The sequence below is a fragment of the Ambystoma mexicanum genome, chromosome 6q, assembly GCF_040938575.1.
Source record: "Ambystoma mexicanum isolate Mex_15411 chromosome 6q, UKY_AmexF1_1, whole genome shotgun sequence".
In the NCBI taxonomy this organism is placed as follows: Eukaryota; Metazoa; Chordata; class Amphibia; order Caudata; family Ambystomatidae; genus Ambystoma; species Ambystoma mexicanum.
This window is the reverse complement of record NC_090937.1, coordinates 1,562,667,436-1,562,693,970: the sequence shown is the minus strand read 5'-3', so window position 1 is coordinate 1,562,693,970 and position 26,535 is coordinate 1,562,667,436. Positions and strand designations below refer to the sequence as shown.

General features: G+C 46.2%; 1 protein-coding gene across 1 annotated transcript in view; it reads left to right on the top strand.

The window, feature by feature from the left end:
* ATP6V1B1 (ATPase H+ transporting V1 subunit B1) overlaps positions 1–26,535 on the top strand; it is a 433,722-nt gene that overhangs the window by 197,052 nt on the left and 210,135 nt on the right. The window contains exon 4 of the mRNA XM_069632272.1: positions 1,932–2,025. Within this exon, the coding sequence (XP_069488373.1) occupies positions 1,932–2,025 (94 nt within the window). The remainder of the gene's footprint in view (positions 1–1,931; positions 2,026–26,535) is intronic.

The window sequence follows — 26,535 nt, the reverse complement described above, 5'->3', positions numbered from 1 at the left end:
ACTTGCTTTTATTATGTATGATACTCAATGTATCCTCCTGAAAGGGAGAAAGGGCAAAGTCGACCATGCCAGGATGAGGGCGTGTTGTTGCATGCCACGCCCATAATCAAAGCCGAGCGCTTAACTCGCTGAACTTTCTTATCAGCCAATCAGAAGCCTTGCTTAAGACGGACCTGCCCTGTAGCAAATTAGGCCATCGAGGCGCTATATTAAATCTCACCTAAAAGGGAATGCTACATTTCGGGCAGTAGCAATGGCTAACATCGCTGCTGAAGATTTCTTATTTGTTTCTCCCAGTCTTAAGAAAAATATGATGTTACTTTCCTTTTATTCTGAATGTGATTGTCCTGTATAAATGTGTGTTTCTTTTATGTTGGTAGTGATGTTGGGGAGAGGGCGGTATTAAAGGCTGCATTCGTTTTGGCTAAGGTTCCCAGTTGACTATTTGTCGCTCTCGACATCATTTCACCCCGGTTATTCATTTCTCCATTAAGTGCATTCTGGGAGTTGTAGTCGTCGGGTCAGGTAAAATGCATAAAAAGGGCAAAAGTGAAATTAAATTCAAAGCAACTCCAAACACTGGGTTAGGTGGTCTCGGGTGTCGTGGAGATATCTGGTAACCTTAGCCAAAAATGGGGCAGCCCCTCAACTGGGGACGCAGATGGCAATAATAGCCAGGTCTAACTAGTAACCTTAGTCATTGGATACTGAAGGTACTTTTAGCACAGTACTAATCATGGATAATGTATAACTACAAGTACCAGCATGCAATAGATATAAGCTAGAACACTCGGATTTGGTGAACAACACATGTCTAACATTGGCACCTGTGGTCTCTGGTGTATGGAGCACACCATTAAACACACTTATGAACTTAAGTGATAGGCACTTCTCTGTTGTTCAGTTTGTGTACTTGCTTTAATGTCATATTGGTCTAGTCCTAAAGTGGTGCCATCTGATATAGCACTTAAAAGCACTGACATACATGTCAACATTATCCCTTCCATTCCAGAGACTGTAGTCCAGTCCTGGTTTTAACTTTGCATTCTGAGACTTGTAGTCCTGGGTGGAATCCGGGACTACAAACCCCAGAATGTAAAGTTCAAACCAGGCCTGAACTACTGTGTACTGAATGGAACAGATAATGTTGCGGGAGGATAGCTCAGGGGCAACGCGTTTGTCTTGGAAGCAAGACAAGCAGAGCAAAACAGGTTAGAACCGTGGTCTCCCTGCGTAGGTTAAACGTGTTATTGCAGTGCTTTCAACCTGTTGAGTCACAAAGGGGTGCGATGTCAAATGTTTTGGAGGGTGATTCCATTGAAGTTAATGGGGCACGCATTATTTGGTGGGCAACAGGTTAGCTGGGAGGATGATCTCATTGGAGTCTATGGTAAGCATTGAACTTGTTGGCAGTATGAACTAGTCCAATGTGGTTGACACCCTCCAAATGAGGTGTGTTGGCACACAGAGTTGCCAGCAGGATCCATTCCCATATGTAGGCGCTTATCCAGTCCTGGTTTTTTTCTTTGCATTCTGGGATTTATAATCAGAGATTTATAATGGAAAAAGCAGAACTGCAAGATCTCGAATACAAAAAAAATCAGGATGGATAAACATCTACGGATTGCACTGGGATTCACGTTGGCAGCTATGCCGCTATGCTATGCCATGACACATTCTGTTTAAGGTGCATAGCACGCCGCCCAGCAGCACCATGGCAGGCAGCTAAGAATGCATGGGCTGCAGGAGGAAGGCCCCTGTGCCTGAGCCCAGGCCCACCCCTGCTGCTCCCCATGAAAGGAAGTGAAAGGCGGCAAAAAGTGACCCCTTTGATTCGAGCATTTGAACCTGACACTCTTGTGACATGCCTCGCCATAATCCGCTCTAATTGCCTCTAATTGGGCCCTTGCCCCCTCCCTTACTCTCCGCAGGTGTTTGAAGGGACATCCGGAATCGATGCCAAGAAAACGACCTGCGAGTTTACTGGGGACATTCTGCGGACACCTGTTTCCGAGGACATGCTGGGTATGTGTCACGAGGCGGGAAACCTACTCCGGGTGGCGAGGACAATGAAGCCGTGCAGCGAGTTAACATGGCGGCCATGTTGATGCCGTCGAACGAGGAGCGTGTGGCCTGCCTGCTGGGCTAGCTTTGGCAAAAGCGCTTTATAAATACAAGTACAATACATAAAATCACCTAGTCCCAGGCACAACGTCGAAAGGAGACTTTTCTGACGTGTTATCTTCTAGGATACAGTGCTTGCCTATTTGAGATATAATACTAGACGCCTGTTTTATGCATATAAAAGTGATGGCATCTTGCAGTAGAATCTCTAGAAATCGATATTGGGGTGGGGGGGCAAGGGAGCACACCTACAACATGAGGGGTGGAGCAAGGGCACAAAAATATAAGGGTCAACAGTCCGAACTGGTTTAAGTAAACATATATTTTACCAAGCTATTTGTAGTTATTAAAAATGTGACATTGTGTAAGTTCAGAGCAGGTTAAAGAAAATAAAAGGATTGCATCGAGTTATGACACACCCCAAAAAGGTAACTTATGTTCAACAGTTGCAAAAAGGACCCCCCCCCCCAAAAAAAACTTACAAGTTCATTTGGTCATAAAAAGTGTTTCACTGTGTCTTTTTCATTGACGTCATTTGATCATGTTTTGTGAACAAATACTAAACATAAGAAATGAATAGTTGCCATTCACACCCGTTCTCGCCCCTTCTTCTGGTACCTTCAAGGTCACCCCGAAGTGCACCTGACAAACACACATATTTCAAGTACAACATGACAGTTCAAAGGTCTTCCATTAGTGCCCTCTCAGTGCTGTTAACAGGTAACCCATTCAAATATTCCATCTAACCCAGCTTCATTATTTGAATCTATTTATTTATTTATATTATTGGGCATTTGTAAGGTGCTTATACATCAAGTAATTGTGTTTCAAAGCGCCCACAGGGCAAGGGACGGGAACAAGGGAAAGCAAGACAGTGTAATCTGATAAAAAATGATGAACAAAAATACAATACCAATCCTAATGGCCGAGTGACCATTCGGAGCGTGCACGTGCAGAGAGAGACAAGGGACAGGGGACGTGGTGAGTGCTAGTGGTACCACGAAGGGGGAAGTGCCAGGGAGAAAATTGCAAAGGCAACAAGTAAGTGCCAGGGAGTGACAACTTGGTGGAAGGGGGTCTTTAACAGAAGAGCGGGTCAGAGGGTAGGGCTGGAAACGAGGCAACTGCCCCTTTAGTTCTTTAGCATTGGAGCCAGGAGTCTCACTTTGCCCCCATAGAGATGTTTGCAGTTGTATGTTTGACTGTGCCTCCTAGAGGAAACTGTGCGCAGTGTCAGTGCGGCTGAAGATGAAGTGCTATTGGCTTTCAAGTCATGTATGTGAACTGCACTGGTCAAGCAGTGAATTTGAGCACAATCAGGGAGCTACATCTGATGGTGGTAACACATCCTAAAGCCGAAAGCTACCTAGGCAGCTCAGGAGGTTTACAGACTGCTGCTGTGATGTTAAAGCAGCTTGTAAATCCTATCGCTTTAGGCAAGTCATTTTTTAAAAGATATCCTTTAAAAAGCACCATTCAACTAGGGAAGTGGTTGGACTGGTTGCATGCCCATGTTTAGGACGAGGGTGTTGCACCTGTGGTGAAATTCAAATGTAAACTAGCACCCAAGAACCCCCAGTTCCATTTCCTAATAACTACAGTAAAAATTTGAGAAAGATTTAATTCGATTGAGAAGTTTGGCAGGCAAATATCAACTTTAAAAGTATAGCATGCATACAAATACTAAAAGAAGGTGGCAAAATAATGGCAGGGTATTTGTGGGTGAATTCACCCAAAAAGATCAGCTTAAAAAAATCCACAGGTAGCTTGAATTTTAAGCAGTAGCCTAACACAAAATTTGGGGGCCCCCGTGCAAGCCTTGTTGAGGGGGCCCCCTCCCAGCTTGGCAATAAATCATGAGTTGTGCCACACTCGGGGCCGGCCTAGATTACCACGCTTGTGCAATACGCATGAACATGCTGTTGCAGGGGTACGCCGCACACTGCACTGGGAGAAAGATATAAATATGTGCTTTAATGCATAATACAGCACACTTTCGGAGAAAAATTGGCTAAAAGGCCAGAGCATTTGCAATTGTTTTGTAGGGTAACACCAATCTAACAATCCAATACATGCAAGTCACCAACAGTGGCCAGAAACATTAATGCAAATTAAAATGCTTTGCTATTAAAAATGCCATGCCACAATGAAAACATGTCCAACTGGCTCCACAAAGTAGACCAGTCTAGACAAGTAATAACATAATACAGTAAAGCGTGCCAGGCCACATTTAGACATACCAAGACTAGTTTCAACAAAATGCCAGTCAAAGCAATAACAGTTATCATGGTTATTTTTGTTCACAGATGCCCAGAAAAATATACAATGCTGCAGTAAGGAACAGCTAGACTGGCAGCATCAAAATGCCAGTCTAGCAAAATAATTGCACATAGCAGGACTGCTTTATCAGAGATGCCCAGTTAAAAGTAGAACTAAGAAATTACTAGACTGGCTGCAGCAAAATGCCTTTTTAGCCGCTAATACCACATAGCAAGCCAGCTTAGCCTGGACATGGATGGCCATTATGATTTATCGCACAGTCCCCATCCCACCACACCCCCACACACCTCACACATCCCCTTTCCCTTAAACCCCATACCCCAACCCCCAAAATCAGCTTCTCGCCCCAGAATTACCTCCATGTCCCTTTTCTTTGTCCCAGTACTTACGTACGAGACTCCTTGCCTCTTAGGTAAATACTGGGATAAGGAAGAGTGGGACTAGGAGTAACGAAGATTACAGGTAACTAAGCCAGGAATTACCCCCATGTCCCTCTACCTCATCCCAGTACTTGTGTATGAGTCAAAGTGCCACATACACGAGTACTGGGATGAGGAAGAATAGGGCTATGAGTAATAAGATTACCAACGAGTAACCAAGGGACTGAACACAAGTAGTGGCGCGCCACCATTGAGCTGGCTGGGCTTCAGCCCACCTCGATTGACATTTTGGGCTATACTGACTGGACCTGACTGATCTACAGAGCCGTTGCCAGACCGAACAGGACACAGATGATAAACTGCACCTGGGTTTCGCTGTTAACAAAAGCCCTTCAATTACTAAGGTAAAGCATTTCACTGTTAGTACCTGCATTCAAATGCATAAATCTTTAGGTAATTGAAATCTTGATGTGGGTTTAGTACTTGCATGCCAGGGAAGTGATTGAAAGGGTAGAGAGGGGACAGAAGACCGCTTATTCTCACAGCAGTCCATAAGGGGGTGCTTTCAGACTTAAAGGAGAGCGTTAACTAGTTAACTGCTGGTAACCTTGACGCGGCACTAGATTAGTCTCATTAGAATTCATAAATAAGTTAGATGCCCCACACAAATAAATGTTGTCCCTACCCCTGTGCACATGAAGTTAGCACCTCTCCCAACATTTGAAGGGTTAGCACTGCACCCCTGAACACAAGCACACACACCATTCAACATACACACACACACCCATACATTTAAGTATGTACCCTGTCACCATACAGGCACACTCAGGCAGGCACCCATACATTTAAGTGTGCACCCTTTCACAGTCAGCCACCCATACATTTACGTGTGCACCCTCTCACCATGCGCTCACACAGGCAGCCACCTATACATTTAAGTGTGCACCCGTTCACCATACAGGCACACGCAGGTGGCCACCTATACATTTAAGTGAGCACCCTTTCACCATACAGACACACACACCCAGGCAGCCACCCATACACTTAAGTGTGCACCCTTTCATCATACACTCAACACGCACACCCAGCCACACATACATTTAATTGTGCACCCTTTCACTATACACTCACAGAGGCAACCACCTATACACTCCGATTTCATAAAGAAATTATTCACATTAAGGACCAAAGCATAATGGAAATAATTTCTTTATGAAGGCAGAGTGACTTCAAAAATAAACAATTTCTTTTTGAAGTCATAGTGCTCCCCCACCCCATGACATGGAGGTCTCCAGCCTAGAGGCTTCCATGTCGTGGGGTGGGGGAAGCCCTCGGACTTCAAAAATAAATAGTTTCTTTTGGTAGTCACTCTGCCTTCATAAAGAAATTATTTCTGTTACGCTTTGTTGTCTCGACCTGGCTGACCCACAGAGCCGTTGCCCTTACTGGACAGACCAACAGGACACAGATGTTAAACTGCACCTGGGTTTTACTGTTAACAAAGGCCCAGCAATTACTAATGTAAAGCATTTCACTGATAGTATCTGCATACAATTTTTATTTTTAGTCCAAGGGTCCTCCCCTCCCAGGACATGTGGAGGTGGGGCCCCCGCACCATGGGGTGGTGCGAGGGCCCGCATTAGGCCAGTGATTTTAAGCAACATGGTCACTTTGAAAATGGTTTTTGGTTGTTTAACAGTAAATTGGAAGAAATTCATATAGCAAACTTGGTGACCAGCATGTGAGATGTCCACTTTCAACATAGATGACCCCCAACCCAATGATATTCGTGGCCCACCATGATGTCTGATTAAGGCCAGGTGAAAGGACATTCTAAGTAAACAAAGGGACAGTAAATGCTGAGGGCACAACTTATAGAATACTGGAACGTGTCCTTCATGTTGAGGGCAGAGCTCAAATAGGGTGGGGGGGTAAAGCAGCAATTAGGGAGGGCAATTGACCCTCTTAGTCCCACCCTAGGGACTCCTATGCCATGATGGGGATCATGGCTACTCATTATGTTTTGGACTGCATCTTCCATGATCACTAGCCATGATCGTAAACAGTTAGGGATCATGGGAGTTGTAGTCCAAAACATCTGGCGGACACATAATAAGTAACTATGCTGGGGATGGCTAGCACCAAGAGATATGTTTAGGAATGTGGGAAGAGAATGCCAGCAGTGGGTAAATGTTTCCCAAATGTCAAGATGTCAATTCTCTGCAGATCAGACGCTTCTCTAAGCAGAGAGTGGGTGGCAGATCTCTCTCCTCCGCAGGAGCCTCCCTCTGGAATGGTCTCTCAGGTCTGAGCCGGATCTCCTTAAGTTCTGGAAGGTCTTCAAGACCCTTCTTTGCTTTTCTCACCCCTCCCCTCTTAATACCCCGTCTGCCGCAGTAACTGGCTGACTGGTTCCCTCTAAGTTCTACAGGGCACCAGCCCCCCCCCAGTTCGCCCCCCTCCTCACACTTAGCATGTGGACCCTCACCCCCTGCACCCCATTCAATTCCCAGGCACTTGCTCTCCTGGCCTCCCCTAAGCACTCAACTAGCCCTTGTTACCTCCTTCCCCCCTCATTTACCACGCCTTCCTTTTTCACTTGCACTCTCTCCTCTCTATCGGCACTTCCCTTCCCCCCCAAGCACCGCTCTCTCTCGCACTTCTTGTTACTGCACTTGCATGCTTAGTAGGACCGTTATTGTTATCTTTCTCCCTTGTCCCTTTTTTGTCTTGTAGCGCCTTGAAACACCATTTGTTGTACAGGCGCCTTACAAACATCCAATAAATAAATTAAAAGAAATAGATCAAGGCTTTAAATACCATCGGAGCTGACTCAGCCCTTAAATAGCATTATTAACATCTGCTATTTACAGGGCCGTAAAACTGCACAGTCCACACGGAATGCAAGGACGGCCTGATGTGACATGTCCAAACGCCAGGCTTTTAGTTGGAACCTTAACTGGGATGGTCACAGATTCATTAAAATGATCAAAAACAAATCATAAGTGAAACACATTTTTACAAATTATAATAAACTATGTTGGTGACAGTGTTATGAGGAAATAAATGCTCCACTCCTCGATAACCCTGAGCGGTACAGGACCACCTGGCCCCCATGACTCCTCCTGTTGGTAATCGGAGGGGCTGCCCGATATTTGCTAAAAATCCTATGAAGCTCCCCCATAACCTTTTCATGCTGTACCCACAGCGTTGCCATGTTTTCAGGGGCTGGCCGTCCACGTCCGAACACCCGGTTTCTGCCAGTAGACATTAGCATTGAGCAATGACTTCCAAACCCACCAAATATGGCGGAACAATAGAATGTGTATTTTTGTTTGTGCTCTGAACAGAACTATTGCACATAGGAATAACGGTGACAGGAGCAATCCCTGGTCAGAACGCTTTCAGTAACACATGGGTGATATACAAGAAGGCAAAGACCCAGGAGTGGAGCAAAGATTAAATGGGGACAAAGAGCACAGGCAACTGGGATTATGTACAGAGGTTAATTGGGATCTATGTGATTACTGCGACCCCCAGAAGTCTGACAGCGAAAATGGCGAGTTTATTTTGTAACCCCCTTTACACCACATATATATGCGGGGGAGACCCCCCGCAGCCTCCTATACTTGTATTTTTCACATACCCGCCTCCCACATATATATGTGATACAAAGGCGGTAAATAAAAAAAGAAAAAGGAATTTTCGGCAGTCGGAGTTCTGGAGGCAACATTTTGGTATATTTCCGTTAATTGTAGCCAGATATGAATATTCACAGTGTTTGCAGTAAGGGAGAGGCAATCTGAAGGGTGGCCATAGGTGCAGAGTAGGCAAGGAGTCCCCCTCCAGGAAAATAGATGGAGTACCAGTTAAGAGGGGAAAGGGGGCAAGTGAGCGGCAAGTGAGCAGAGGCAGTGAGGTGGCACAGGGTGGGAGGGTGACAGAGAGATTGATTATGCACTAGAGGGATGAGTGCGACTAGAGGAGCAGCAGTAAGAGTCTTAGATGTCTAAGGTCATGGAGGAGTTAAGCATAAGGTAGGGAAGTGCCATTCAGCGGTGGATATCTGGATCGAAGAAAGAGGCCAGGGGTAAAGGTGGAAAAGGAAGGGTCCAAGTATTATCAAAATAAGGTAGGAGATGCCAAAGGCTGAGGTGGGCTTGCCCGTCGAGGATCTTTAGAGGGTAAAGAGCACAGTGTCCAGCAGGGCTCGAGTCCTAAAAGAAAAAGCGCAAGGACCCTGGTGAGTATTGGGAAGTGATGTCATGGAACGTCAACGCGAAATATGCACATTTAGTTCAGGCTTGTCTTTCACAATTGAAAAAACACACAAATGGCAAAAAGGCATTTGCCAAGGTAACAGATTTTCATTTGACTTTGCTGCACGCACCTTTTAAAGGAAGGGGAGGAAGGATAGCTCAGAGGCAATGCGTTTGTCAATCAAGACAACCAAGGGTTCGAATCCCTATCCCATACATAGAAACCCACACACTGGTATTAAGCGCGTTATAAATGAATAATAAAATAAAAAATCAATCTGAGAACCAGTACCCAAACGTGCCTGTATAGAAACATGATAATATGAGATATTTTGGAGCTCTACAATCAATCATTGTATAGAAACATGATAATATGAGATATTTTGGAGCTCTACAATCAATGATTGCTGTGGTCTTGTGGCTAAATGACTCATTGCAGAGGCCCAAGACCAGGGTATGAAACCCATCAGCTTGTTATGCTTTATTTAATTTTAAAATCTCACAAACTCACAGGGGGATGGCATCCATCCTCTCAAAAAATCAGCGGATGCCGTCCATCCACATGGTCCCCTGATTTGAGGACTGGGATCTAGTATGGAAACTTGAGGAACACCCATTGGGAGGGTGTGTGGTCAGAGGTGTTCCAATCGCTGCAGATACAGACTATCTATCTATCTATCTATCTATCTATCTATCTATCTATCTATCTATCTATCTATCTATCTATCTATCTATCTATTGTGTTTTTTATATAGCGCCCTTTCGCCCCTAGGCCTCAAAGCACTCACAAAACAGAAACAACATAAAACAGAGCTCAGGTCACAGAGAGGAAAGGGAGACTATTACGTTTCTCCATCATCGAACAGATGTATCTTAAGGAGTTTCTTAAAGATGACAAGTGACACGCTGTTTTTAATCAGAAGGGGCATAGAGTTCCAGATCATAGGAGCCCAATGAACAAAGTTTGTGCTTCCTACTCTTTACAGGATTTTACGTGGTTGTTGTAGATTGTGTTTATCGTTGGAACGAAGATTTCTTCGAACATGTGCTTTTATGAGTTTTTTTGCTGGATAGCTAGGGGCGGTGTCAGCTAAACACTTAAAAATCATGAAAGAGTATTTAAACTTAATCCGCGTTCGAACTGGTAACCAGTGGAGTTTTCTTCTGGCTGCTGAAGTTTTTTCTCGACGATTCAATCTAAAAACAGCCCTAACTGCATCATTCTGTATGATCTGTAATTTAGTGGTATTGCCTTTGGCAGTGCCCATTAGGAGACTGTTGCAGTAATCCAGTTTCGCATTAATTATGGCTCTGGCAATCAGTGCCAGGTTTTGTTCAGTTAGATAAGGTTGGATTTGCCTTATAAAACAAATTAGAAAGGTAGGGTAGAAAGGTAGGGTGTAATCCTGGTCTTGGATGCTGATGCCATAGAGGGTTCGGAGGAGGGACGGGCGGTCGACAGTATCAAAGACAGCAGAGAGATCAAGTAGGATGAGGATAGCTCAGAGCTTGGAGATTTGCGCAGTTGCTAGGCAAATAGACACATGGGTGAGAGCCGTTTCCGTGGAGTGATAAGTACAGAAGTTAGACTAAAGGGGTAATTGGTTATCTGATTGAAGATAATGGGCTTAATTTACAAAAGTGTTTTGCAATGGCAAAATCCCATTGAAAAAAGCCTTGCAAAGCAGACCCAATGTGTTCATGGACTGTGGAATAGTGCGGTTAGAGGGAGACATGTCGATAGCTGTTTTTTGATATCAATTAAAGGGTTTTTAACAGTGGGAACGGTAGATCAGTGGCGGTTTTAGAGCAAGCAGGAAAGGGCCTGATTGAAGAGAGATTTAATAGTGAGAAGTGGTAAGGGCAGGGTTAAGAAGGGAGAACCCTAGGACCATCTGGGGGCGTGGACAAGCACTTCACGAACTGGCGGTGTGCCATCGACATGCGATTGTCGACGGTCAGATGTCAGATGCCCTTCTTAGTAATCGATGCCCAGTCAATGGTATTGGGACTAGCGATACCGGCGCACTGAAATTCCCACCAATCCCTGCTCGACATCAGCATCATAGCATTGTTTCAGTGTTTAGGTGCAGCCTGCAGATTCTGCTCAATGCTGCTGTTAGGAGTGTGTTTGGTTCCCTTTGTTGACTGATCTCTGCTTCTCTTCACCATGGCCTGCTTGTTCAGTCTAATTTTGAATTCTACTCCTGACTTTGGTTGCTGCTCCTTTCAGGACTGGGTAAGACTGGGGCATAACACTTGGGCACTAATTAAAAAGTGAACCACAGTTGCAAATGGCAATTTGTTTCATTTGTGAAAGGTTGTTTGAGTAGTACACAACAGAGAGTTTTCAATAAAATGTGTTGAAAATTGAGCATATTAAGGAATATTTATTCACTAACACTGGTCAAAACTATTAGCTGCATAGTGGAGTAAAGCATTTAACTGGCACACTTTGGACCAAAAACAGGTCCACTTTGACAAGAAAGACTGGCCCGCATTTGCATGTTGGGCCTGCCCTTCGGTGTCATGAATTATAGACCATGGTCACTTTGGTCTTTGTGGAGAATGACACCTTGTTTAATGGGTGCCATTTATTCTTCCAACATGGTGGTCCGTTGCTCCTTGTTTAAACAGAAGACGCGATCTAGTTGTTTAGGAAGACTCTGCGTACTGCTTGCTGCTCCCTGCCGACGTTTACAAAACAGGTACACGAGCACCGAGACCTCGCATCTCAACGCTTGGTAATTCTTTGCCTTGCCAGATCTCTTTTTTCCCGTGTCTGCCACGTTTGATTCTGTTCCCTGTCCCTTCTTTCGTTCTCAGTGAAAAGATCTTTTTCTAAAGATCTCTTCACTGAAAGGTTGCTTTAGAAAGACTGCTCCGTGACTGCACGGAGCAATCTTTCTGAATTGAACTGTCATGCCCCTGCTGGGCTGACAGTCTCTGCGGGACCCGGAAGCACAGGACCAGGAGAATGGGTAAGTGTGTGAGTGCGTGTGTGTCAGTGTATGTGTTGTATGAATGTGTATGAATGTGTTTTGGTTTGTGGGATTCGGGGTGGGGGCATCGGGGTGGGTGTTGGGGTTGAGAGATGGGGGTTTGTGGGTGCGTGAGTGTTGGTGTGTGTGTTGTATGTGTTTTGGTTTAGGGGTGGGGGGGGCTGGGATTGAAATCCCGAGGGGGGTCAGGGGCAGAGGGCTGGGGCTGATATCACACGGGAGAGGGTGAGGGGTTAGGGGGAGAAGTATGGGGTTTTCGGGGGGTTGAAACCCCCAAATATTTTTAAAAAGGGGGAAACCGCATTTTAAAGGTCTCGGGAGAAAAGACCTTTACAATGACGGTTTTCCGATCAAAAGAAAATCGGTCAAAGGTAAATTCACATAGAACCCTTCTCCTTCTGGATTCCTGTCTTGCTGGTCCTCCTCAGCGTTCTTCTTCTGTGTTCGTTCTGACACCGGCTGCAAATCACTCTAATTGGAATTCGCATCCATCCGCTCGACTTCTGGCGACCCTAAGCACTTACCTGGAACTCCGCTGCAGCCTTGTTGTTACTTCATATCAGTTCCAACTCGGACAGGTTTTTACTTCCTTTGGGGATATTTTTTGTGGGCCTGCGGTATTTTACTCCGGAGGTTACCCACCCTGGGTTAATACCTTTCAGGCAGGGTGGCCTCCGGAAAGTCTCGCCCTTACCTGCATGACACTCACTCTAAACAAAAGACTTGCCAGGGAAAATCTACAAACAAGTCGTCTCAGAAGAAATCACAGGTGAGCCAAACTGCTGTTTCTGACAATTTTGACATTCCTGCATTGTCCTATAGGCCAATCTGAGAGTGCCTATCACTTTCTCACCATCGTGTTGCTTTTTGGTTTGCCTCTGGATTGCCTTTGATTATTTCGATGCTCACCCCGCCTCCTGACTCGCCATCCTCTGGATTGTTCTTTCCTTCCTTTCGGCCCTTCTTCCATTGTTCCCGAACTTCTCTCCTGTGACTGCTCTACAACCGCGCCTCAGACCTTCTACTTCCTTGGACTAGCATTGACGCATCTACATTCCTTTGAGTGTATGGACCTACTCCCTGGAGTTGCTTCCATGTATCTGCGTTCCGATGGGTCAATGGACTGCCCCTTTGGGAATAGCCCCTTGTATCTTCAGGTACTGGCACTGTTTCTACTGAACCGGTGCCACCGTGCTGTCTACTGTCCACTAGGCTGCGTTGCTCCCTGTGTCTGTTCTCCTGTTGCCTCTCACCTCCTCCACCAGGTACAGAGAGCGCAAGAGGGAGGAGGGTGAACGGGGTGCGGTGAACATTGTTACCCTGAGTATCATTAACCTGTTACTCTTTTCCTTTGCAGCTGGGGTAAGGTGGGACGGTCGCTGGTCTGAGTACTTCCTCCTCACCTTTAAGCACTTCCTCATATGTTTGGTTCAGCTGCTGGGGTATAGATCAGAGGTTTGTGATGGCACTGCTTCAAGACACCCACCAGCTTGACACTCCTGCAGCATCTGGGCATTCCTAAAAAGACCTCCCCGCCCCCAGAATGCATGGATTTTTGTTTCGCTACTAGTTCACCCATTCGGAAGGCCACCTAAAGCACCAGTTTGTACGCCTCTTTAACAGCATAGTTTCAAAATGTGCACTGCAAAGTGAATACTGCACTCCCAGCTCACATCAAGTGTCCGTCTTCCCTTCCGACTGCTCCCTTGTCCCCTTCCCCAGGCTTAGGGTGACCAGGCATCCCGCTTTTGCCAGGACTGTCCCGGTATTTGCTGCTCCATCCCTCTTCCTCAAGATTATGTTCCCATTGGAAACTGCAGTGGTCCCGGTTTTTGATAGTAGGTCTTCATAGCTGGCAGGCAGGAATGCACAACCTCACACAGAAGAAATGCTGTATTTTACAACTTAGGATAGTCTTAGTTTGTGATAAATTAGTTATAATATGTGTTTCTTTGAACAGTAACACTTAAATCATCTTCTCCTCCAAACACTACTGAAGTGTAGTGCCTTGACAGCCACTTTCAAGAGTAAGTCTGACTTTTATGTTAGTTGCCCTGTGCCGGTTTTTTACTTTTTAAATCTGGTCACCCTACCCCAGGCTCTGAGGCTATGAGGAAATGGGAAGAGCAAGTCGCATGACCGTCCACTCCAGGGACATCATTTCACCAAAATGCCAGGGGTAGCGGAAGTGACATCACACGACCCTTGACCTCTGATGACATCACAGGAAGTGATGTAATTTGACCCCACCCCTAAGTGATATCACAGGAAGCGATGGAACACGTCCTTTCAGCCCTTGACCAAACAGGAAATGGCATCACATAGCATTGTTCATAAGTACACTACAAAAAATATGGTTACAATATCAATATAATGTGATATACATTTCATACAAACATGTATTGCCATATGTATCATTAAGATCAGTGAGTATAGGCCCATATTACCAAATTACTGTGAATGCAAGCAGACGTCCATGGACAAATGGTAATGAAGTCTTCTTATATTGCACTTATTTTTAAGCGCTTTATATAGAACAAATATACGGATAATATCACACAACCTGTGTTGGTACTCGTTTATCGACCTCAGCAGGATGAAAGTCTGAGTTGAGGTGTTTAAGAACAGACTAAATCAGTGACTCACCCCCTGAAGTGTGCCTGAAATAAACCTTTAATGAGTCTAGCAATTATTGTATAGAATTCCAGAAAGACAAATGACTTGTAATTCCTATTCTTTCTTATTTAGGGTCACTGCTGAAAGTGTTAGACTTGTGGACAAGAATGTCAAACCAGAAGCAAAGAGCCACATTGTGCTGGACACAGGAGCGTGTATTTTCAAAAAAGAAAAGCACTTTTTTTCCAGGGGTAGCAAGGGAGACCACAGGGGTAGCAAGGGCGACCTCAAGGGTCGCATTTGCGACCCCTGTCGACCCCTAAGTGACGTCCCTGGGCCACTCTAGAAAAGAAGAAAATAGTAGATATGCTCTTTGTAGCATTCCCCCCACTAATCTCATTTCTGCTAAGTTTCCCACTACCAATCGAAAGGTGAACTGAAGCCCCTACAAACGAACATTTTTGAAAGCCCTCTCATAAGTCAGTTTTGTTTAGCCCCTAATGCCACAGATACGAAATCAGGAAGACATGGGCCCGCAGCCGCCATATTCCTTCCGGAATGGGTCAATCTTTTCTTATGCTGTCAGTAACTTCTTTTTATTCTTATTTAAGATAATGGGCCTCATTCCGAGGTTGGCGGTAGCCTTGCCGGTTTTACCTCCATACCGGCATGAAAATCCGGCACCCGCGAATGGGCAATTACCGAGGTATTCCAGCCCGCCGGACCCGCCGGACCCGGTAAATGCACTTTTGCAGGTGCCAATGCCAGAGGGCTCCATGGGAATGGGCATGCCTGTAGCACCGTTCATAACGGTGCCCCTGCATCCGACATGCTGTACTCGCGGGTGCCTTTCATTCCGCCAGCGCAGACCAGCCGGAATGAAAGGCACTCGCGAGCACAACTCGGAGTTTGCCGGTCTGGTTACAACGGTACCGGCAAGCATACCGGTACCATTGTTACCAGACCGGCAACCTCGTAATGAGGCCCGATGTGTTTTTACTTCCACAGAACTATCTCACATATTACATACATTTATAAAATACTCTGACGCTTCCGCAATCATATAAATAATTAATTCCTAAACGATTTCTTTTAAATAGACATATTTTCACTTAATAGAACTAGCAATTTCTATAAAACTAACCATGTAATTTCATTAATATTAAAAACTACAAAACTCATGCTTCCACTTAATAAAATGAGTCATTTCAATAAAACGAATCGTTCCATTTCCTATTAGTTCACCAAGCTTAGCACCCGCCACTACCCATACGATTATATCGTGAAATCGTTAGCGAAGCATTATTAGAAATAAGGCCTTAGAAATAAGGCAATACTTCCAAAATGCTCCCTCACTTATGGTATTGATGTTATAAACAAATCGGGCAAACAATTTGAAATATAGATGCTTCCGAGTCTCATAAGAGATCGGTATGTGCTGTGCGCTCTGAATGATGTCCGACCTTCGACAAAGAGGACAAGTGTGAAGCTTCCAAGGTATAAGAGGTTTGCGGCTCAAAGAGGTTCATGTAGGGAGGTGGTCCAATCTCAGTAGCTATGGACCCAGCTAGAAGGCCATTAATGCAGGTAATGCTGGAGGGACTGACATTCCTAGCCTAAGACGCAATGATCCGGATATCTTTTAAGTGATTAAGTATGGGCGTACTTAGCAACCCAGTGCCACGCATTTATTTTGTTCACAAAATCGTTCTTCAATTGATCATCTGCGGTGAAATTTAGTAATTCAAACAAAATCAAAAGTTAGCATTGCCCATGAATGCAGTCCATTGCCCTTTGACTACTTCCACATCAGATGAGTCATTACCCTCAGCAATGGGATCCTTCCATGCTTTAAGGAGCAACATTCCCCTTCTCCTAAGAACTAGCGAGGAGAGTAAACGCAGCCCAAACTCAAGGCGCACCAACTCAACCGGAACAGACCTGGGTAGGTTCAATGTAGGGATATACGTGATTATTTTGTTTACGAAAATTGAGAATTTGAAAATGACTTATTCGAAATGCCTGTAACAAAATAATCACATACATAACCCCCGCATGCTATCCCCCCACTCTACACCCCCTTCCACCTAAACTTACCTCTGCGGCTCAGTTACCTGTTGTTCCTCGTCACGGCTCTTTCCCTGCGACGCGAGTCCCGCCTCACCATTGAGAGGCGGATCTTCTGCCGCAGGGTGCCTTTTATTTTTTATTTTTTAAAAATAAACTTTATTTGTCCGCCGCTTTCCTTGTTATGGAAGCGTGGGACATCCCCCCCAACCCCAGAATTCCCTTTAATATCAAACAGGGGGAGCAGGTGACACTCCCGCAACCTCTGGTCCCCTTATTGAAAATTTTCTGAATTTGAATATTTTTAAATAGCCGTATTTGGATTTAATGTGTATACTTTTTTTTTTCATTTAACATTTTATACGGATACCTCAATATTGTTCTCCAAAATATGCCCTCAATTACTTTTAACCACCCCGGGTCGTGGATAGAGAGAGCTTCCAACCTGCGTTCTATGGCAGGACAAAAATGTTTATATAATAGGGCAATATCTCCATAGCCATATCTCCCTGTGTTATGTAACAGGGCCCAGAAAACCTGCATCTTGCAATGAGACAAAGTATCTGCAGCGTTAGTCATCACACTTAGCTCATGATGTGACCTAATAAACATCACCTTATTGTTCAGGTAAACTGTTAAGTTTTATTTTGCACAACCCCCTATTGATGGCTGTAAAACCACTAACCTTAATTTGGGACAGGTACACCCAACCCAAAAGCGAAGCCAACCCTCACTTAATATAGGTAGCGAGGCAGAGCAGCCAGGCTTAAGCCAAGGGAGAAGTAGACCGATAGAAAGGTACAATTAGTCCACATACCTATTCATAGAAAATAACCTGCACTGATTGCTGAAAATAAAAGCTTTTGTTAGATTACACCTATATACCTATATCAGCTGAATAGGTTATATAAGTAAACGTAACACAGAGTAAAAGTACATTGTGTAGTTATAAAAGCATCACATTGTCATAAAAACATACTCCTACATGATCAATGATATTGTTGGCCCACTGTCTAGTGATAGGTACTTTGCATATAGAGACAATGGGTGGAAAGAGAAGGGAACCAGGCATTAAAACACAGTTATATCACTTTCACAAGATCCCAGTGCCTAAAGAAACAATGTCACAGTATTTGTGGACCTTTATGACATAGTATTTGGAAAATACAAATGTGCGTCTCATAGTCAATATACAGCCTAGAAAGAGTGGGGGAGCAGTAATCAGCCCTACAGATAAGGCGTGCATCATTTTTCTCCCCACCCCCTACTTAACTTATTTCGGCAGCAGCAAGTGCCACCGACGCATCCACTACTTCCCTTCGCCTCCTGCAGGCCACCATGGAAAGTGAAGAGGGGCTCTGTATGGAGTCTTGCCTTCCCTTTCCATGTTGGCCATCTTGGAAAAGGATTTTCCTTTCTACATTGGGACGCCGCGTGCGTCCAGTTGTAGGAAGGAAAATCCTTTTTTTAGCACTCGGATTACTGCTTTGGCAACCCAGGGTGCTAATGGCCTTCAAAAAAACACTCTATACCCACACCCACCCACCCCATCCCCAATCTCTCAACCCCCACTCTCTTGACCTCCAACCACCCCACCACCACACTATCTAACCCATCACACCCCCATCCTCTTCAACCTCCACCCATCCCGCCACCATCTCCTACCTTACCCCGACCCACTCTACCCCCACACACCCTACCCATTCTTTTGGGTGATTAAAACCACTGGAAAGGTGACCCGCTAGATAAAGAAGCCACTGAATTAGAGCTCCTTCTGGCCAATAGTAACCTTCAGGTTATCAATCATGAACGAACCCATAGGAAAGGACACACACTGGATTGGGTAGTTACTCGTAACATTCTTCCCAGCACAGTAAATACCGAGCCGTGCATCTGGTCAGATGACTGGATCGTAAGCTGCAAGATAAACTCCCCTAGGAGGCTGAGGCCAAGTAGAGCACCCTCCAAGAAAATCCTTAATAGGAATTTCAATAAACTGGCTGCCTCAGATCTAAGCGCCTGCCTGATGGCAATTCTGACTGCATCCTCCAAGCTAGATTCACCTGTGCATTTAGTGGAGATTTATAAACAGCGCTTGTCTGCTCTATTAGAAAATAAAGCCCTACTTAGATAGCTAACAGTGCGCGACTGCCCTAATAAGCAAAACAGGTTCACCCCCAAACTCAATCTCCTGAAAAAGGAAAAAAGATCGGGGGAGAGAACCTGGATAAAGACAAATCAACAGAAAAATAGGGAAAAATAGAAACACCTAAAAAGAATTTATGAAACAAACTCTTGAAGCAAAAAGACTTTTCTGTGATGATCAAATTAATAAAGCAGAAAATAGCACGCGAAAACTGCTTGAAATCTACAGGAACTGGGAAAAACCAGCAGCCCGATCCCTATCCTTTTCCACGGACACTATGGACTATGATGGGGTCCAGAAAGCACTAGAGGACAAAGTGCTATTGGCACGCCAAAAGATCCAAACATGCCGCGACTTACTCTACATACCATCTGATTTGGGATATGAGCCAGATCTCAGGAAAGAGGGTTTAGACATAGGTTTTCATTTCAAGTCATTTCCATGCTAGAAATGGAACACATCCTCGCTAAAACGAGACCCTCAGCATGATCAGGAGAACTACTGGCGTCTAAAGTAATTCTAGAAAATAAACTAAAATAAAACCCCTTTTCTGACAAGATTTTTCAATGCATCCATTATGCATAAGAGCGTTCCAAAAACCATTAAGGAAGTGGTTGTTATGCCCCTTATCACAAAGCTGGGTCTTAATCCAAAAGATCCTGGTAATCTGAGACCTATTACTACCAAGCCTTTCCTATTAACAAATCTTGGATAAGGTTGCGTCCACGCAACTACAGGCTCACTTTGAAACATCTATCATTCTACATCACAGCCAATCAGGCTTTAGGAGCCATCACTGGACTGAGAGTGCTTTGTTGAATTTGCCAGCACAAATGCTGTAGAGATTAGAGGGAAGTAAAACCGGAGTGCTGATCCTTTTGACTTTATCAGCTGCGTTTGACTTGCTGGAGCACTCTTATCTCTGCAAAACGCTGGCTTCTGTGGGTAAATGCTCCAGTGACGTTGTCACTTGGATAAACTCGTTCCTTAGTGAAAGATACTGCACAATATGTTGGGGTACTGCATGCTCCAACAGAATCCCAATCAAATATGGAGTCCCACAGAGTGCATGTATCTCTCCAACCCTTTTCAACTTGTACATAAAGCCCTGTGTGACCAACTTGAAGCAAGGGGCCTGCAATTTACCAACCACGCAGATGACTTCCAACTTCTCATGGACCTTAGTGGGGATTACGATACAGACTTAGAAAATATAACCTCCATTTACTCATCCATCCAGGAGTGGATGGTAAAAAACTGTATGTGCCTAAATGGGTCTAAACGGAACTCATGATTATTGGTACAAATTTAGCAAGAAACAAGCTAGGCTCAGCATACTCTGAGTTCTAGATTGATAGCTCGCAGATCCCAGGAGTAACAAAAGTGGAAACCCTGGGTACAGTAGTAGAAGCATCTTTAAGAACTGATGTGTACGTAAATAACATTGTTAAAAACACCCAATACCACCTAAAAATCCTCCGCCAAATAAATCTAATTATTTCACGCAAAAAATGTGAAACTCTGGTTCGCTCCATCATTATGCCACAGCTGGATTACTGTAATGCCCTCCTTGAAGGGGGGGAGGCAAGCCAGGAGAGTAAACACAGACTCCAGATCGTTCAAAATAACGTGGTTAGAATAATTTGTAACATCCCCAGGAAAGACCATGTCTCAAGTTATAGGAGAGAACTCCACTGACTGCCCGTCACAGAAAGGATCCGGTTTAAGATCCTCGCACAAACTCACCATGCTCCCAACATACCTTACACAAATGCTAACTAGTCATGCACTGACTAGATCATTGTGTTGTAGCACAGCAAACCAGCTTGTGGTTCCTCGAGTGAGAAGAGCAAGAGGGAAAGGCATCTCCTTCTCTGTTGAAGCATCTATGGCTTTTAACACCATTCTGGAGCCCCTCCTCAAAGAAGAAAATCTCAACACACTTAGAACGAAGCTGAAAACATTACTGTTTAATTAAATGTTGTTCATTCTGTTTTATGTTTAATATGTGCTCTTCCGGATAGCGCCCTGATGCCTGTCGGCTATGGCCCTCTATAAATAAATAAAATGCATAAAAAAATAATACCCCCACTGCCTGCCCTACCCCAACTCTCTCTATGTACGTAGACACCCACCCTACCCTCGCTATCTATACCCCCAACCACCCACTCTACACCCACATTCTCTACTGCCACCCACCCAGCCTACCCCCACACTCTATACCTGCCCACCCACCCAACCCACACTCTCTATACCATCACCCACCCACCCTACCCCCACTCTCTCTGCACCCACCCACCCTACCACAATCTCTATTCCCCAACTCATCCACCCTACCCGCAGTCTCTCTAATTCCCCCACTCACCAACCCCCACTCTTTCTACCCCCACACCACCCTTCTCCAGCTCTCTCTACCCCCACCCACTTACCTTACCCCACCCTCTCTACCCCACCTACCCAACCTACCCTCACCCACCTGCCCTACCCCCACTCTCTCTACCTCCACCCACCTTCACCCACTCCCTCTACCCAACCCTACACAAAGCCTCTCGCCCACCACCCACCCACACCCACCCACTCTACCCCCACTCTCTCTACCCCACCCACTCTACTCCCATTCTTTCTACACCCACCTACCCACCCTACCCTCACTCACTTGACTCCTACCCACCAAACCCACCCCCACTCTCTCCTCCCCTACCTACCCTAACTGACTTTGTGTACCCCATCCTATCCCACTCTCTCTACTTCAACCACCCACCCTAACGCCAACCACTCTACCCCCACCCACACACCCTATCCCCACTCTCTCTACCACCACCAAACCACCCTACCCCCACTCTCTTTTCCTCACTCACCCACCCTACCTCCACCCTCTCTTCCGTTCTCCCTACCCACACCACCATTCCCCACTCTCTCTACCCTCACCCACTTACCTGACTCCACTATCTCTACCGCCACCTACCTACCCTTCCCCTCACCCACCTGCCTACCCTTACTCTATCTACCCCCACAACCCACCCTACCCTCACTCTCTACACCTACCCACCTACCCTACCATCACTCTCTCTACCCCCACCCACCCACTATACCCCTTTTTCTCCACCTCCCACCCAACCTACCCCCACTCTCTCTACCCCCACCCACCGTACAGCACTTCTTCTACCCCACCCATCCTACCCCACTCTCTACCTTCACCCGCCCACCCTAACACTAACCACTCTACCCCCACCCATGCACCCTACCTCCACCCTCTCTACCACCACTGACCCACCCTACTCCCACTCTCCTCTTCCCCACTCACTCACCCACCCTACCCCACCCTACCAAACCCTCTCTACCCCCACCACCCTACCCTCACTATCTCTAACCCCACCCACAGACCCTACCCCCACTCTCTATACCAACACCCACCCACCCTACCTCCAACCTCTCTTCTCCACTCACCCACCCTACACCCACTCTCTTTTCCCCACTCACTCACCCTACCCTCTCTTGACTACCCACCCACCTTACCCCACCCTCTCTACCCCAACCCTCTCTACCATCACCCTCCTCCCTAGCTCCACCCTCTCTACCCCACCAAACCTAACCCACCCTCTATAGTCCCACCAACCCCACCCCTATCCACTTACCTTACCACCAGCCTCTCTAACCCCCCTACCCACACTACTAACCCACATAACTCACCTTCAGGCTACCCTCGGCTGCTTCCTCCTCCTCACTCATACCTGACTATCTGTCCACTATTCAAGCTTGGTGTACTGCAAGCAACCTCTGTCTCAATGCCAGCAAAACATAGATTGTTTGCATAGGGACCCCTGCTCCTGCTTTCCTTATCTCACTCTGGCCAGCCTCCCTTGGCCCTGCGCCCACTCCCACCTGCAAGACCAAAAACCTTCGGATCATTTTCGACTCCACACTCTCCTTCTCCTCACACATTTCTGACATCTCAAAAAAGTCTAACTATCAATTACACCTCCTCAGAGGCACTCTAACTTTTCTCACTTTCCCCCAGAGGCTCACTGTCTCCAGAGCCCTGGTTCTCTCTAGGCTGGACAACTGCAACAGCCTCTTCCTCAACCTCCCTGCATCTGCCCTGTGCCCTCTGTAACTCATCCAGAACAGAACCGTGAGACTTATCCTTGGCCTCAAGCCCAGGGACCACATCTCTCGAGCATTGAAATCCCTCCACTGGCTCCACGTGGCTGCAAGGATCAAATTCAAGACTCTCTGCATTGTCCACAAGGCTTTCTGGGGCCTGGGACCTACTTACCTTCAACGTTGCCTTCCTAAATACTGTCCCTCCCGAGTCCTCCGCTCATCTACCTACAACCTTCTGCAAGGGAGCAGGTTGCCCAAGCAGAGATTTGGAGAGAGATCCCTTTCCTCTGCAGGCGCCTCCCTCTGGAACAGCCTCGCTACCACCCTCCGTCTTCAGCCTGATATTCGTAAGTTCTGGAAACTCCTCAAGATCTTCCTCTTCTCTTCCTTCTCTCTCACCCTGCTAACCTAGCTCCCTGCTCTTCCCTGTCTACGCCCCTCCCATACAGCTCACTGACTGGCCCAGAGTCTCACAGGTCCCAAGCACCCCTGCCAGTCCTACTGCATTTGCCTCAGGGCCTTGCACCCCACCCACTCACTGCACTTGAAATAACGCCTGAACCGCTCATCTCCAGTCTCTACTGACTGGGTGCACTTGGTCCCCTGCCCCTCCCTCGTCCTGCATGTGACTGGAGACTGGAAGAGCCCCTGGAGGTGGGCCTTCATTGAGGCAGGAGCTGTTCTGGCTGGTGGCTTGCAAGCACGGCTTGTGCTGGCTTAGAAGACAGGCTGGCTTGGAAAAACATGCCTGCGTGTGTCTGGTTGGTAGCCTGCTGCCTTCTGTGTCAGGGTGGTGCTGCTGTATGAGGCTGAATGGCAGGTCGCCCCATATGCTGTGGTGCAGAGGCCAGCCGGATTCATAGTAGGGTATGTGGTGGCCGATTGCTGTGTGCCTGCTCTAGGCCCACAGCAGACCAGGTAGTGGAGTACACGGCCAGATCAACAGCGGGCTGTGGTGCTGAAAGTGCACAGTAACATCTTGCAGGGTACCCCAGATGCCGGGTTGCAGTGCCATTTCACAGGTGGCAGGATTGTCGAAACCCAGACAGCGACCAGCCCAACAGCAGGCTGTGTACAGGCAGCCCCAGATGGAGGGTCGTAGTGCTGTTTTGCAGATGGCAGGATTGCTGAGATGGTATTGTAAAGAAGGACCTTCTGCATCCCATCAAGCCTTCTGACATCTGTGTACTCTGGCACTGGGACTGGAATAAAGGAGGAACGGACACCTGGGTACAGTTTCACAGTCATCTCTAATACAACTTCAAAAGATACATTGGAAGCACACAAAGCTTCTGCCATCAGCCTGCTTATATAGGTCTTTTCAATGATGCAATACTTCCATGCAATTTCAGGATACATATCTGATTGGTTCTCTTAGCAAGACAAAAACCCTCCTATATCTTTGATTGGGTGGCTTATCTGTCACTCATAAAGCCCACATTAGTCACTCTTGGTAAGCACTGACTGACTGACTGACTGACACATAGACTGATAAGCTTATTTTAGGCCCAGCCGGACACAATTACACATTCTTTAGGTCCTGCCAAGAAACACTCCTTATCTGCTTCTCAAGGTCCTGCCAAATTTAATTGGCAGCTCATACCATGGAAAACCATATGAGCTAATTTTGTTTGCTGCCAACTAACGGAGCTGATCTGTACTAATTGGTAACTTCCTTGCCTTTATCTGATTTACCATCAATCATGTCTGCTTTTCCCCGGCCAAGGTTCTAAATATACCATCTCAGACGTGCTGCCAAAAACCTTCTACTGTGTAAGCATGATTTAGGCCTTTTTGCCCTCAAGATGCCATTTTGTATTTGGCATCTATCTTGAACATCTCTCAGATTGTTCAGCCATACTACCAAATGGTGAGTTGTTATTTACTATTGAGCATAACTCATTTTCTAATTCAGTTTCCAGAATATATTTGTACATATTCATGATGTGCATGTAATACCTGAGGCCCCCTTCACTTCCTGGGTCATTCTGACCCCAAAAATATGTGTCTTTGTACCTTCAAAAGGCACTATAATTCAGATTTTTGAAATACTAGCACCATTGATCAGCCTATCATGTTATCTGTACTCAGTTTGAGGGGACAGGTGGTGTGGTACCCTTATACAGTATTGGTGGGATTGCCAGTACCTGGATGCTGTATGGTGATCACTGAATGATGAAGGCAGGGTGCCAGAGGGTGGAATCACTGAGATGGAACCTGGACAGCAGCTGATGGGTAATTCCGGATGGCAGGATCTCTGGCATGTTGGTGGTGGGATCGCTGGACAAGCAGGTACACAATGATAGCCGGATCGACAGGACCAACGAGATCACTGGTGTGGTTGAATGGCCGTGTGTTGGTGCATGGGTTCATGGACCTCATCGCCAGTTGTTGCCCTCAGTAGGGGTGGAGCAGATGACATCACACGTTGCTCTTGGTTAAACTCTCCTTTATTTTCATACACGTCTGTCACTGGTATTAGGTCAAAAGACCTTTTTATAAAAAACAAACCAAAAAAACAATTTAGAAATACTGCTCTGCTAACTGCACAGACAGCTCTTTCTAAATTAAACTGTCAGCCCCTGCGAGTGCACACAGGGTCTGACAGGCATGCCGGGACCTGGAAGCAATGTCAGGGGAGAATGTGTAAGTGTTTGTGTGCTGCGTGTTGGTGTTTGTGTTTGTGTGTTGTATGTTGTATGTTTGTGTGCGTTTTGGTGCGGGCGAGTCTTGGGTGGGGAGGGAGGCAGCAGGGGCTGAGGGAGGGCAGTTTGGGGGGTGAAAACCCCCATTTGGAAGAATTACCACACAAGAGGTGGTTGGTGGTGTTGGGGGACAAAGGAATGTCATTTTTTCGATTTTTGTAGGCCGCGTAAATGCATTCAAGACAAATCATTCTTTTTGTTAGGCGACCTACAAAAATCAAAATAATGACATAGAACTCCATGACTGACTTTCCTTTCTGCCCTCCTTTCTCTTTCCCCTGCCCTTCCTCCTGCATGACCCTTCCATCATGTGGGTGCATGATGATGTCACCTGGTTATACTTGAGGAGGACAGTGTCTCGCTGCTCTGTAACAGCAGCCAAGAAGTTCTCTCTGTCACAACCCTCACCCAAAAACCCCTCTGGCAAACCCATTGGCCAGGTGGAGTCAGGATTTAGGCCTCTAGAACCTGGCATCCTCTTCCAATGCCCTCATGGGGCCAGTCCTGGCGCCTATGGTGCCAGGCTCATACACCATTAACAACAATGTGTTTGGGAACTACTTTATTGTATTGTCAGCCAACATGGAGGCATCCACATAACTTGGCTCCTAAGAACCAACCTATGCAGTCTAGTGTTTTGTATGTGGCAGGCCTGGAACTACTTTCCCTGGTACTACTTTACCAGGGCTATATAAACCACACCCTGACTGCAGAACATGCTTCATGTTACTTTGCAGCTTGCAACGTGACGCTCACCGTGTCCAGCTATTCCCAGAACCTCGGAGAAGCAGAACCTGCAAGGAGACAAAAGGAACATCATTAGCAGCAGCATTTTACCTGCAGTCTTCATCT